The sequence below is a fragment of the Salvia hispanica genome, chromosome 3 (assembly GCF_023119035.1).
Source record: "Salvia hispanica cultivar TCC Black 2014 chromosome 3, UniMelb_Shisp_WGS_1.0, whole genome shotgun sequence".
Lineage (NCBI taxonomy): Eukaryota > Viridiplantae > Streptophyta > Magnoliopsida > Lamiales > Lamiaceae > Salvia > Salvia hispanica.
In genome coordinates this window covers 54,953,468-54,968,235 of record NC_062967.1, presented here as the reverse complement: position 1 = coordinate 54,968,235, position 14,768 = coordinate 54,953,468, and the positions used below count along the sequence as shown (strand labels likewise).

The 14,768-nt window shown below is 35.9% G+C and overlaps 1 protein-coding gene across 1 annotated transcript; it reads left to right on the top strand.

The window, feature by feature from the left end:
- The first annotated feature begins 7,236 nt into the window (after positions 1-7,236).
- Positions 7,237-14,320, top strand: LOC125216760 (flap endonuclease 1). The gene is made up of 17 exons (XM_048118525.1): positions 7,237-7,395; positions 7,476-7,592; positions 7,825-7,883; positions 8,718-8,777; positions 8,871-8,924; positions 9,022-9,070; positions 9,196-9,243; positions 9,404-9,469; positions 9,601-9,651; positions 10,109-10,228; positions 10,290-10,374; positions 11,366-11,447; positions 12,173-12,281; positions 12,357-12,413; positions 12,526-12,572; positions 12,658-12,712; positions 14,094-14,320. Exons 1-17 carry the CDS (start codon positions 7,384-7,386, stop codon positions 14,157-14,159), a joined length of 1,137 nt encoding a protein of 378 aa, XP_047974482.1. The 5' UTR covers positions 7,237-7,383; the 3' UTR covers positions 14,160-14,320.
- The last annotated feature ends 448 nt before the right edge of the window (positions 14,321-14,768 follow it).

Below are 14,768 nucleotides of genomic sequence, written 5' to 3'. Positions count from 1 at the left end.
GAAATCCTATTTTTCTTGGATTTAATTGTTGCTTGGGATAATTATCCGAATTAAATCCAAAGTCCGAATATCCCTAAATTGTACCATGAATTTTCGGCCCCTATGATTTCTTTAAAGAGATTTTCGAAAATCTCTTATTATGGGAGAAGGGATTGTTTTTATTATATTATTTGATCCCTTGTTTATTCTCTTCCATAAATAAATTCAAATATTCTAGCATATCAAATCTAAGGAGATCTTACCATATCCTAATTTAAATAGGATTTTAATTAAATCCCTTTTAAAAGAGTCAAACTACACGCCACTTTTCACTATTATTGGGGAGATTATTATTATTTTTCTTGCTCCATGATATTTTATTCTACTCCGTGAAATATTCAAATTAAATAATAGGCTAATTAAATAGCCTAGAAATTCGAAATCCCCTATTTTCTCAACCAAATTAACGCCACTTCTCTTCCTAAATCTTTCCAAATCTTTAATTTATTTAATTAAAGATATTATATCTTGCACTCTATAAATAAGAGAGAAGACCTAAACCCTAGATCACAAATCACGCCTCCCCCACTCCCAAATTTTCGATCCCCCTCTCCCCACTCTCTCTCTCAAATTTTTCTTCTACTTTCTCCATTAATTCTTCATCTTTTGGAGAAGAATTGAAGCTGAAATTCGAGAATTCGTTGAAGAATCAAGATCCTACTTGTTTTCTACCGATTGTTCTATTGAAAATGTATTTTTGTTTTGATCTCCTCTTCTTCTACCGATCAATCGGTGTTCTTGAGTCCACATGCATTTAGATCGAGTGAAGGGGGAAATTAATCGATGAATTTGGATGCATGTGTATGTGTTGTGACCGTGTGTGTGTGTGCATGCCTCGGTAGGCGTGCACATGTGAGGTGTGTGTGTGTGCGTGTGTTGTGTGTGGAAAACACTCATGCGTGTCACGATTCGATGATAAATCTGGAGTTGTTGTGTGAATAAAAACGATATGATAATCGTACTTTGATTTTGAATGGGAATATTGAAAATAATCGATGGGAAAAAGGAAAACGTGAGAACATGCATGATTTTGATCCATGATTGGGACTTATTTGAAATATATGAACTAAAGGTGATAGCTCGCGTTCTCGGTGTGATAACAAGAAGAAGTACGTACTTGAAATCGAAGGAAATCGAGGTGGGCTTTATTCTTAACTCTCTTTTATGTTGCAAATTATGATAGTGGAGCAATAAGGGTGGATTGTGTGTGCCTGATGTCTAGTTTGCGAGTGCGCTCCATTAGGCTATAGGGCTATATAAACGAATTCGGGTCTGAGTAGGGCCGCAAACCCTATCAGGCTAGTGTACACGGGAGATCGAGGAGCCGTCCTTGCTAGTCGGCCGGTCTCGTGGGCGAAAGTGTGGCCACATTTGGTCGCACCATATGAATTGTTGATTGATGAGAAAATGGGATGTATTGTTTGACTGGCCAGTCCATGAAATATTTTGTGATACTCGATGCTATCTTTTAAATTAAATGCTAAACCTCGAGTTCACTATGGTAAGGGTGGCATAACTATAAAATGTTTTGGCATGAGTCCACTGAGTATGTTTAAAATACTCAGCCCTGCATGTGTTTTCCCTATGTGCAGGTTGAGTGGCGATGGGCGGTCGGTGGTGTTGAGACAGTTGAATCGAATAATACGGATGGTTGGGATTTTGAGTGTAGTCGTGTCCTCATACATGGCTTCGCTTTCTCTTGGAATGCTTCCGCTGAATATTTTGAAACTTATTATCTTTGGTTGGTTTGAACTTATCTCTACGAATTAGAATATGGTGAATTATTGCGTTTTGTTGGAGCTACAATAAACCTTTGATTTTTTGAGCTTAGCCTGTGTTAGCTATTAAATCTTGTTTTTCGTATTTAAAGCCGTTGACTTATTGCCTTGATACTTCATTAAACACTTGGTCAAATCTCTTTAAATGAAACCCTAGTCTACATTTCTTGTTGCCTTAAGTTCGCCTAGTTAACAGTCGCCGATTTATTATACCCTAGAAATGCCGGGCTGTTACACTCAAGCTTCCACAAAATAACTGCCACGTAGCTATGGTATCCATGAGTTGGGTTCAAGCCCAAATGAAGCAGTTGGCTGAGTATACAGATGGAGCAGGCCGGGCCACATGTAAGGGCCATACTATCATAGAATCCATCACATCTTCTTCACCGCCGCCGCCACCGCTGCTTGCACCGCCCGTCTGCGAATGAGAAGAAGATTCGTGGTCTAGGATTGAAGATCATCACGTGGAGAAGGCGCGAGCAATCGACGATTCTTTGGAGAATCAAAATCGGTAACCCTAAACCGTAGAAATCATGTTGAAGGTGATGCTCTCATCATGCAGTTTCAATGTTAACTCCCCCTTTTGCACATCTATCATGGCTCCCCCGGTAGCTAAAAATGGCCTTCCAAGAATCAGTGGCACCTTCTTGTCTTCCTGCATGTCCAACACGAAAAAATCAGCTGGGAAAATAAATTCTCCTACTCTTACCAAGACATCTTCCACTACCCCCATTGGTGTCGTTGTGCTCTGATCCGCCATTCGCAAGGTAATTGAGGTGGGGCGGATGTTATCAACATCATGTTTCCTGTAAAAAGACAAAGGCATCAAATTAATACTGGATCCGAGATCACATAACGCTCTACCTTTCACATCATTCCCTAAAACACAAGATAAAGTAAAACTCTCTGGATCTTTGTGTTTAGTGGGTAATACTAGGGTTTGGTGCCCCTTGCACAGCGGAAGACTTGTACAAAACAAATAAATCAGATACGGATCTATTTGACCGATTATGCGATTAATCAATTCACATGTTAAACAGATAATTGCATGCTAGAACACAAATAATTCATGCTTAAAGAATATAAATCCTAAAACATGATTTCTACGGTTTAGGGTTACCGATTTTGATTCTCTAAAGAATCGTCGATTGCTCGCGCCTTCTCCACGTGATGATCTTCAATACTAGACCACGGATCTTCTCTCTGGTTCCCGAACTGTATCTCGATATCATGGTGGGTTGATCTTATTAAAATACCAGGACTCAAATAAAAAAGACAGAAAATTCCTCGCGGAGGAGGAGCTGAAATTTTCACGGAGGAAAAAATTAAAGAAAAATTCGTCCCACTCAAAAAGAGAGTTGGCGTAATTTTCAATAATGAACTAATGAATAATTCTGTCTGTTTTATTCTCCTATTTATATTAAGTTCCTTTTAGGTCCAGACAAAGATCTATGAAAGGTTTTGGATATGGGCTCCCCTAATTAGCTTTTTACTAATTAAATTGAACCCACAATTTAATACAAGCTTATATTGGAATATTATGAGCAGCCACTACAGAAGTAATATTGAACTGTCCCAATCCAAATCCGAAATTACAAGTAATCCGGGCTTCCGTTATGTTTATTATTTATTTCCCGCGCTTAAGATATAAATGTCCATTAATTAATTAATGTCTGCTATGGACTTAATTAATCAATATCTTATTAATTCCAAGAGTGGACTTAGCAAGAATTAAATACTTAATTATTATTCATAGAGCGATAAAACTCCAACTGGCCAGTTTTCCGAATAATAAAACCTTGTTCGAGCTCCTCTTGAGGACATTATCAAACGAGACTCACCTCGCGCACGTTTCAACATAATAGCAATCCTAGCACCGCTAGATATTAATCACCACTACCCAATATATCAGGATTATTGGGTTGCGAAAAACCCGCACCATTTGATAAGTCAAAGTAGTGCATAATCAATACCGTATGCTCAATGCTAACATATGTAGATTAAGAAATAGTATTTTATCAAGACCTAGTCTTTCAATAGATAGCATAAAGATACGTCTTGCTGTTAGATCCGTTCAGTGCTACACCACACCAATGTCATCTTATTTCAGTAAGGCTTAGAAATATGCGGACTGACATTGCAACCTTTCACGATAGGTAGCCAAAGCCTATCTAGGTTGTGAAAATCTTCTTTTTCTTTTGCAAAGCATTGCATAGAACTGACCGTGTTACCTTTAAGTGGACGTCGTCCACAACTGATCTACTAAGCAAAAGACTTAGGCTTTGTTTACTTATACATTTAAATATTTATAAAACATCTTATAAATGCACAAGCAAACACAATGTAATAATATACTGATTCTATTCGTGCGAAACTGCTCGAATAATACTGAATCGGGTTAAAAGTGGATTATAGAGTTTTACGTATACAAGCAAGATTCTATTCGAGCGAAACTTGCTCGAAACATGCTTTTTAGTGTACCAAACCTAACAATCTCTCACTTATACTCAGTGGAATGTTGATGTGGACTTTGCTCATTGCTTCCAAGAATTTGGCAAACTGTGCGTCAAGCTTCTTGCTCTTCAATCGTTGAGGATATGGAATGGTGACACTGCTGTGTGGCACACCTTGCGGCGGTCGCCAATCGCCGTCTTAACTCCAGATTTCCAGACTTTGCGTTTTGACTCCCTTTTTCGGCTCAAATATGCACATTTATCACAAAACACGTCAAAATACCAAAATGTATAAAATATGCAATTAATGGACATGTAGAGTGACTTTGACATCCAAATACGGACCAAATAATGGCCTTAAAACAATGCAAAATCCGAACGTATCATCGGTACAATTATGGAATTCAAATTTATGTTAAATTTTAAATTAACAAACAAAATACTGTTCTTTGAAATTTGGTCACAAATTTTGAGTTTTAAATTTACAAACAAAAGGACTATTCCCTAAATACCCTCAAAATTCTCCTTATTTTCCTAAGTACCCCTAAAACTCCACTTTTATACTATATATATATAGGGGTGTATTCAAATTAATGTGTAAAAATCTATTGAAAAGGAAAACTAATCTCATCCATAGATTAGGTGTGATCTGATGGTTGATATGGAAGCCACGTGGAATTTAAAAATTAATAAAATAATCGAAAAGGGTAAAAATGGTAAAGCACAATTATACATGATTTCGGTACATGATGTAGTTATATTTGTACATTATGTTCTATTAGTACATGATGTTAATGTATGAAAATCGTATTTTAATGTACAGGTCTCAAGTTTTAATGTACAACATACCCATGATAATGTACCAGGGTATGAATTCGCAGATGGAAGATATACTATATAGTAGGGATGTCAATGTAGCCCGCAACCCGTGGGCTGGCCCGAATAGCCCGCTAAATTTATAGGGTTAGGGTCGTAAATTTCTAGTCCGATAAAAATAAAACCCGATAAGCCCGCACCCGATTAACCCACAACCCGTTAGGGCCAGACCCGAAAACCCGATGGGCTGGCCCGATAACCCGGAAAAATGTATATTTTTCAATTTTTTACTCCTAATTCGACACGTCGTTGATTAATTTTATGACGTAGAAAACTAAAAAAAAGATAACTTTCAATTTTATGGTAAATATATAAATTATATATTGAATTTTTATTAATATAATAACTGATAAATAAATTAATCTCACTAAAAAAATATTTAAATTTTTAACATGTTTTAAAATTTCACGAAATATCACAAATAATAGTATTTTATGATTGAGTTTAAGCATATATATCAAATTTATCATAATAAAATATTTTATATTTTATAAATATAACTAATTTTCATCATGATTTATTGGATTGTTCGAGCCTTAACCTTATCGGTAGCAACCCGATTAACCCGTCGGGCTAGCCCGAAACCCGAGCTTTTAGGGTTAGGCCCAAACTTTTACAACCCGAAAGAAATCACAACCCGGCAAGCCCGCACCCGATTGACCCGCAACCTAAATAGGATTGACCCGAAACCCGATGGGCCGACCCGATTGACATCCCTACTATATAGCATCTACGAAATTCACAAATGCATACCTCGACGGAAAGTGATGTACGAAATACCAGTGATAATGCATGATATACCCATGATAATGTACAATATACCAATGATAATGTACCAGGGTATGAATTAGCGGATGGAAGCTATACTATATAGCATCCACAAATTCATAAATTCATATCCCGACGGAAAGTGATGTACGAAATACCAGTGATAATGTACGATATACCCATGATAATGTACAATATACCCATGATAATGTACAATATACCCATGATAATGTACAGGGTATGAATTCGCTGATGGAAGCTATACTATATAGAATCTACAAATTCACAAATCCATACCCCGTCGGAGAGTGATGTACGAAATACCAGTGATAATGCACGATATAACCATGATAATGTACGATATACCCATGATAATGTACCAGGGTATGAATTCGCGGATGGAAGCTATACTATATAGCATCCACAAATTCACAAATCTATACCCCGTCGGCGAATGATGTACGAAATACCAGTGATAATGCAAGATTTAACCATGATAATACACGATATACCCATGATAATGTACCGGGGTATGGAAGCTATACTATATAGCATCCACAAATTCACAAATCCATACCCCGTCGGAGAGTGATGTACGAAATACCCGTGATAATGTATGATATATCTATGATAATGTACAATACACCCATGATAATGTAGCATTGTAGGAGTATTATACATCGGGCCCAAAGTTAACATCATTCACCAAGGGTTTAGTAGTCCATGGGGCTAGGGTGTAGTACCATCATATTAACATAACGTTCACTAACCGGTGGAAGTTAGATCCAATCCCCTAGGGTTAACTCATCCATAGGGCTAGGGTATAGTATCCACGAGATTACCCTAGTGAACATTGTGTTTCTGAGTCGGTACTACACCTTAGCCTCATGGATTACTAAACCCTTGGGGAATGGATATAACTTTCATCACATAGTAAAAAAATTATAATCTACATTACGTAGAAGGGGCATATACATTAAAGCACATTAATGTACATTATTAACACATTAATGTACAGATTAAGCTAATGTACTAATCCATATAAATGATGTAACAGTAATATACCCAAATTGCCCTTTAATGTACGAAACTGGTATAATAATGTACGCCGATGCTTTTAATCAAAGCCATTAGATTAATAGATTCAAGGGCTTATATTAGTCCTATGTTTTATACTAGGGGCCAGAGGGTGATAAGGAGGGTAATGCACCCCTATATATATATATATATATATATATATATATATTGTATAGACACATAGATTAAGAGTGTCCTTTAGCTTGGGTATAGATGTATAGTGTGTTTTTATTTGGAAAATGGATTGGAGTACACACTTCCACAAAATATTAGGCACTCGGCACTCCCAAGAGGCGGGAAGAACAAAACCCTACACTCCATCTCCATTGTCCATTTCCTTCTAACTGCTGACACAAATTTCTTGTCATTTCTTCAGTTTTCTGCTAATCAAAATGGGAATTAAGGTACCAGTTTCTTTCGTTCACTATCAACTCCGCATAATTGTATATACAATCTCAGCTATTGTATTCCGCGAAATTTGTAGGGTTTAACGAAGCTTTTGGCCGACAATGCGCCCAAGTCGATGAAAGAGCAGAAATTTGAGAGCTATTTCGGCCGAAAAATTGCAATTGATGCCAGCATGAGCATATACCAATTCCTTGTACGTAAATTCCTCTTTTCTGTGTTTAATGGCTAATGAACAAAATTGCTTCCTTCAATTGAAGAAAATGGGGTGTGTTTGAGTTTTTGCGCTTGAGGGATGAACTTATCATTTGATAGTGTGGGTGGATACATGATTGGTGGCTACATTGTCACAATTAAAGGAATCTCAGAGCCCTGTGCATCGAGAAAAACTTAATGCTTAACAATTTTTTTTATAACGAAAATGGCAGATTGTCGTTGGAAGAAGCGGCACTGAAATGCTCACTAATGAAGCTGGTGATGTGACCAGGTATTGGATCTCTCTGAAATTTCTCATGTTGGGCAGTTTTTCATAAGTTGGAATTTACGAATTTGGAACAGCTCTTCTCATCTATGCAGTAAAGCTTCACTTTCTTTGGACAATATTTATCTTTCAATGTTTCTGCAAGTATGGCGTTAAAAATGTGTTCAATCAATACATAATTTTGGTTCAAATTGGATGAATGTTGATTCAAATATCATGGAAATGTCAGAAAATGTTTGTAATTTCAAATCATAGCATTGGCTTACTGGTAAAATGAAAAAGGTCAAATATATTAGTATTTGCAAATGTAAAAAGTACCTAGTATATTTGTTAGTTGTATTGTATCCATTTTATGTGTTTGAACGTCATAAAGCATCTTTGGTGCTAAGAATACTATGAATCTTACTCTAGTATCAGACGGTGCTTTTTTTTTTCCGTCATTTAAAAGACAATGTTTATGCTATCTATTATCTATTCATCATCATAAACATATCATTTCTATGTATAGTTTAAATAATTTTATGTATTAACATGTGTAATATCCATGTTAAGTTTAAATGAATTGATAAAATCATCACCCATGACCCATATCCACGTAGCTATCTCTATATCCATGATATCTTCCGTAAAAGAAAAGTATCGGCATATTTGTAATATTGCTAATACTATAGAGGTGAATATGCACACTATATGGCTGTTAGTTGCAAGAGCATGCGTTGGAGGAGATGTATCTTCATTTATTTAAATTGTTAAATTTATACAGAGCTCTCCCATTCTCTACTCATCATTATTGTTTGTGACTTTGTGTATATCCCACCCCTCTTGTATTATGTTTTTCAGTCACCTGCAAGGGATGTTCTCTAGGACAATCAGACTTCTGGAGGCTGGAATTAAACCAGTGTAACTTGTTTCCGTCCCTCCTATTTGTGTTTCTTGTATCACATTGCTATTTAACTTTAACTTTTTCTAAGGTATTTTTCCTTTTCACGATAGCTATGTGTTTGATGGACAACCACCAGACCTGAAGAAACAAGAACTTGCAAAACGGTATTTGATGCCCAATAGATGCTCTTTTTAGTTAACTATTTTAAATTATTCATTTTGGAGGTAGGTTACTGGATTACTACTGAATTTCTTAATGCAGATACTCAAAACGAGCTGATGCTACTGAGGAGCTAAATAATGCGCAGGAGGTTGATTAAATGAAACAGATTCACTTTACATCTACCACCCATCTAGAGCTCAATTGCTCCCTTTAAGTCTGGTAACAGTCTTGTGTACTGATAACTCTCATAGTATATTGCTTTTTTCATTGCAGACTGGGAACAAGGAGGATATTGAAAAATTCAGTAAAAGAACTGTAAAGGTGAGCACATATTCTTTTGGTCTTTGAACTATTCTGTACTATTAATCTTAGCATGCTTAATCACACAGATTTTACGTACATGACTTCATCTTAGTTGTATATATAGAATAGACTAGAGCTCATTCAGAAAAACTTAGGTCAATAACTTTGAATCTCCTAGGTCACAAAAAAGCACAATGAAGATTGCAAGAAGCTTCTTAGACTCATGGGAGTACCGGTGATTGAGGTGATTCAAAGAAATAAGTTCTTTAATAAACTCCTTGCTTTCCACATATTCCTTCATGTACTCTCTTGTATTTGTCTTGGGACGCAGACCACAATCCAGTCATCGTGATAGTATTTATTGTAACTTGTTAGGCTCCTTCTGAAGCAGAGGCTCAATGTGCTGCACTTTGTAAATCAGATAAGGTACGCATGTTAATTGTATGGTCATCTGATAAGAAGCACTGCCATCCATGGTGGAACTAATATGTATACTCCCTCCGTCCCATTAAATATGAAACATTTGGGAAACATTTTGGAATCGGCACGGGATTTTATAGAGTTGTTTTGTGAGTTAATGAATAGAGAGTAAGTAAGAGTGATGAAAAAGTAGAGGTAGAGTTGTTTCCATTTTAGGAAACATTTCATTTTAATGGGACAATCCAAAAAGGAAAATGTTTCATTTTTAAAGGGACCGATGGAGTATTAATTTAGCTCATCATGAATAGCTTCTAGCTTCCTTTTAGTATAGAAGATTACTGTGCCTACATATGTGCTCTTGAAGTGTCATGGTGAACTCTACTAAGAAGACAATTCACTTAAGTAATGGGATATGATTTACCTTGTTCTCAGCATGTCTGTGTAATGATCATTTGGTTGTTAGGTTTATGCTGTAGCCTCTGAGGACATGGATTCCCTTACTTTTGGTGCTCCAAAGTTTTTGCGCCATTTAATGGATCCTAGTTCAAAAAAGATCCCAGTGATGGAATTTGAAGTCTCTAAGGTACTAAGGAGTTCATAGTCATTTTTTAAACTACTTGTGCCTGATTCGCTGATTTTTACAGGTTCTGGAGGAACTTAATCTTACAATGGACCAATTTATAGACTTTTGCATTCTCTGTGGTTGTGATTACTGTGATAGCATTAGAGGTAATTTTGCATTATCTGTCCAAGTGGTGTCAAGGAATTTTTCCTCCCTTTCTCTTTTGTGTGGTGTGTAGTAAAGTAGTGGGAGGGCACACTGGCACAGCGGCAGTTTGAAGTGCAACCCTAAGAAAAGAATTGGTTTAATCAGTTATTGTTAAAAGTACAGCTTGGTGGCATTTTCAGTTGGAAAGGCACTTCGATGGAAGTCCCATGTAACCCAATGATTAAGCTCTAATGCTGGTATCAGACTCAGTTGAGTCTCAAAGCAGGTGCATTGACATGGAGTTAGTGCACCACTGAAATCCATAGAAGTCAGTGTAATAATATGAGCTTTCATTCTGGAAGAATATTTTTCTGCTTCCTTGCTTATTGTATTTTCTGTTCCTGCTCTGAACTATTCCCTATTCAGCAGTAACATCTATTCTTTTCAAATTTAAAACACTCTTTTGTGATAATGGATCTGTAGCTTTTTTATTTTGCATAAAGAACGCTCTCATTGCTTCAATGCTCTGTTCTGTTTGTCTTTACTAGATTAAGAAAATGACTTGCCTGTCCTGAAATTTAACACTCGCTCCATCCCATGCTACTCGCACTTTTCTTTTGGACACAAAAATTTAGGAATGAGTAATTAGTGTAATTAAATTAGCATTTTAAGTGTAATAAGGGAACACTTAATTAACTCTTAGTATATATCTTAATTAAATACCCTAATTTTTACTTAACATAGTAATAGTGCAAGTAGCTTGGGACGACCTAAAAGGAGAAAAGTGAGAGTAGCATGGGACGACCTAAAAGGAGAAAAGTGAGAGTAGCTTGGGACGTAGGGAGTATAAACTTGGATAACACTTTAGTGGGTATCCATTCCAACGCATTGCAGCATATATATTTCTTCCAGTTCAGGCATCATAACCCATACCACCAGTTAAATTTTGAAATAAATACTTACACCTCTGATTTTACTATAAATTCATCAAAGATGTGATCTACTTTTCAGGTATTGGAGGAATGACTGCTTTGAAGCTGATTCGCCAACATGGCTCAATTGAGAACATTCTGGAGAATATCAATAAAGAAAGGTGCTTCAGATTTTCTATCAACTGCTAAAATTTACAATTTTCAACTATAATAGATAAAAGATATGTGATGTTCTGTATCAAAGAGGATATATTTTTTTTTCTCATAGGTAGCTTCAGCATGAGTAACAGCGTGCAGTTTGCATTGAACATAAAGTTTAACCTCTTATTTGATGAGTAAAATATAAAACTAAACACTCCAGTGGATCTTAGGAAAGGAGTTGGACATGAATGTTTTAGAGTGAAAACCCTTCCATGTGTGATATATACGTCTTATTTCTCATCTATATATGTCATGTCTTAGTTTCTTGCTTCCTTGGCTGGTTGTGATCTATAGAATTAGATGTATGCATATGCTAATTATTACCTACTGAACAAAAGCAATGTTGTTTCTTAAAGTATTAATCTCTCTCTCTCTCTCCCCCTCTCACACACACACAGTCCACACAGTTACATGTAAAGATCTGATATTGCTGACCTCTTTATTGTTGATTTCGGAAATTCATTGCATTATGATGTTTATTGTTCTCTTTGAAAGATAGTCAAAGGGCATACTTTGCCAATATTAAACTTGACTTGTCAATGGGTGGAAAAACACCATAATGAGGAAAGCTACATTGTGTATTTATAGTAGTTTGTGCAAATAATATATTCTTTTCTGATAAGCTTTGTAGTACCTTAGACTCTCTCGTTTTACTCAATGATTATATACAACTATATTCTTGTAGGTACCAGATACCAGAGGAATGGCCATATCAAGAAGCTCGAAGACTCTTTAAAGAACCATCAGTTTTAACTAATGATGATGAGCTTAAGTGGTCTTCTCCAGATGAAGAGGTAATTTGGCTTTGGCAATGGTCTTAAATTTTTTTGCATTTTGATATATGACAATTGTATCTATTTCTACTTCAGGGATTGATAAGCTTTTTGGTAAATGAAAATGGGTTCAACAGTGACAGAGTAACCAAGGTACATCCCCACTCCTTTCTATCAATTATGACTAAACGACCCCAAAAAAATTGCCAGAAGAAAGACAAATCTTAGCACATTTGTAATATGTTCTTGAATCCATGTTTTCTAGGCAATTGAAAAAATCAAGACAGCCAAGAATAAATCTTCCCAGGGCCGGTATGAATTGATTGAATGAATAAGGGAACTAGTGAATATTTTACCCTTGTTATAGATCATGTTCTTACTCTTTTGCCGCGAGCAGGTTGGAATCATTCTTTAAACCAGTTGCAAATACATCAGTACCTGCTAAGCGAAAGGTATTTTTCTTTCTAATAAGAATCAAACAATTTTGTCTAGTTAACTGAATAGTTCAATTATGAGTTCTTTGACAGCTGGATAAATGGATTGTTTCTTGATGATTAAGTTTAGTTTCTTTTTCTGAAAACTGCTAGAATAAATTTTTAACCATGCTTCTTTGGATACTTACACATGTTTAAGTAACATATTACATAGATTATGCAACATTGATTATATAATATGCTAGAAAACAAGTGATTGAATTACCAAAAAAATAAAGTTAATTCCACACAGGTTTCACAATAAGTTTGCTTTGAGAATATTAGAATGTTTGCTGTGGTCAAATCATCTGATCACTTTTATTATACTCCATTGTGCATAAAATGAGCATTAATGTGTTGATTATTTTGATTAGATGTCTATATTACTTGCAATGCTCATGATATCTGCTAGTGCAAATAAGAGCACAAGTACTGCGTGTTAACTATGTAAATAAGTTTGGGTTGAAGAGTTTAAGAGCAAACAAATTAATTATGAGAAATCTTCAGATTTTGAAAAACAAGTTACTGTGGACTTCAAATGCATTACCAAATTTCTTGATCTATTTTGTCCAATTGTGTCCTGGGTTTGGCATATGTAGGAAATCTTGATCCTCCAATCTATCTATCTGATAGAAACCGTCAATCCCAATGCAATATTACCAAATAGAGTTCTTTCTTGAATTTTCCGTTATAAGCTTAATTGGTTGAATGGACCGATGTCATTCCTAAGGTGAATGCTACTGTAGCATCACTTCCTCTCATACCCTAAGGCTGATTTGCAGCATTTGTTGGTCTTGGCCTGAGGCTGTCCATGATGTTATGCAGAAGTTTGTGCACGTCTCATGATGTCGAGAGGGCCATGTTTCAGCTTTAGTTAAGTCGCATAGTAGTAAAAGAAGTGTTGCTAAGTTTTATCAGTATGTATGAAATGCTAACAAAATTCACAGGTGCTATACATATTTGATCATATATAGTACTTCCTCCGCCGCATTGCATATGGCACATTTCTTTTGGGCAAAGGTTTTTAGGTAGTAAAGTTTAGTGGTTAAATCAAGAGAGAATAAAGTAGGAGTGTGAAAAAAGAAGAGAAAAAAAGTAGGAGAGAGGATAAAGTAATAGAGAGATAGAGTGTTGCTTTTTAGCCATAAAAAGAATGTCTCACTTATAGTGGGATGACCCAAAAAGGAATACGTCTCACTTATAGTGGGACAAAGGAAGTAATACCTCATCTTTTCTGTCAGAATTCGTTTTACTCCGAGATAGTGAGTGCTTAGAAGTAGCTAGCTCTGATATTATATTTTGCGAGCTTCTGCGTTGTTGTTGTCTCTTGCATTGATCGTCCTATTAATCTCAATGACAGGAGACATCCGAGAAGAATACTGCTAACAAAAAGGCCAAGGCAAGCACGGGGAGGAAAAAGAAATAGTGTTGGAGTTTTGCCAAGATGTGTTCTAGCACTCTATGCAGCAGATGTGTCGTCTCTGCAACTTCTCGTGTATGTTTAGGGTGTTTATGGTAGCTATATTTCACTAGAATAACGGTATTTATCGTGACTCTTATCTGTAGTTCATGTTATTTCTCGCGCTATTTTCTATGTTTTGTTGGGTTTATTTAATCGACCAAATAGAAGTGTTTATTTAATAACCTTAAAATTGTAATTAAATTAGTTCATATTGATTACAAATTAGAGGGCTGGCTAGATGACCGGTTCATTTAACATACCAGTTAACCAATCACAAAAAGGTCCAAACAAGGAACCGTAACCGAGACTAAGTGAGTTTCAGTCTGTCCTATAACTAAGAGAGAAACCTTAGAAAGAGATCTCATCAAAATTTGTGAATGAACAGTGAGATTTGTACTATGAGATTATGTACACTCACTAGTACATCTCATTTACACTTTATTAGTAACCGGACAACTCGATGCTGCTTCCATGGATTTCTCGATGCACACATCAAGTACATCTCATTTAATAAACACAATATAATCTTTGAGTGATGCTTATATAAGTAAATTCAACCAATAATTATATAAG

What these genes read in the sequence shown, in the direction of transcription:
- LOC125216760 (XM_048118525.1), top strand. An exon ending in GAGGCTGGAATTAAACCAGT is followed by an intron (nt 8,778 to 8,870) that starts GTAACTTGTTTC and finishes TTTTCACGATAG; the next exon opens with CTATGTGTTTGATGGACAAC. An exon ending in GAGAATATCAATAAAGAAAG is followed by an intron (nt 11,448 to 12,172) that starts GTGCTTCAGATT and finishes ATATTCTTGTAG; the next exon opens with GTACCAGATACCAGAGGAAT.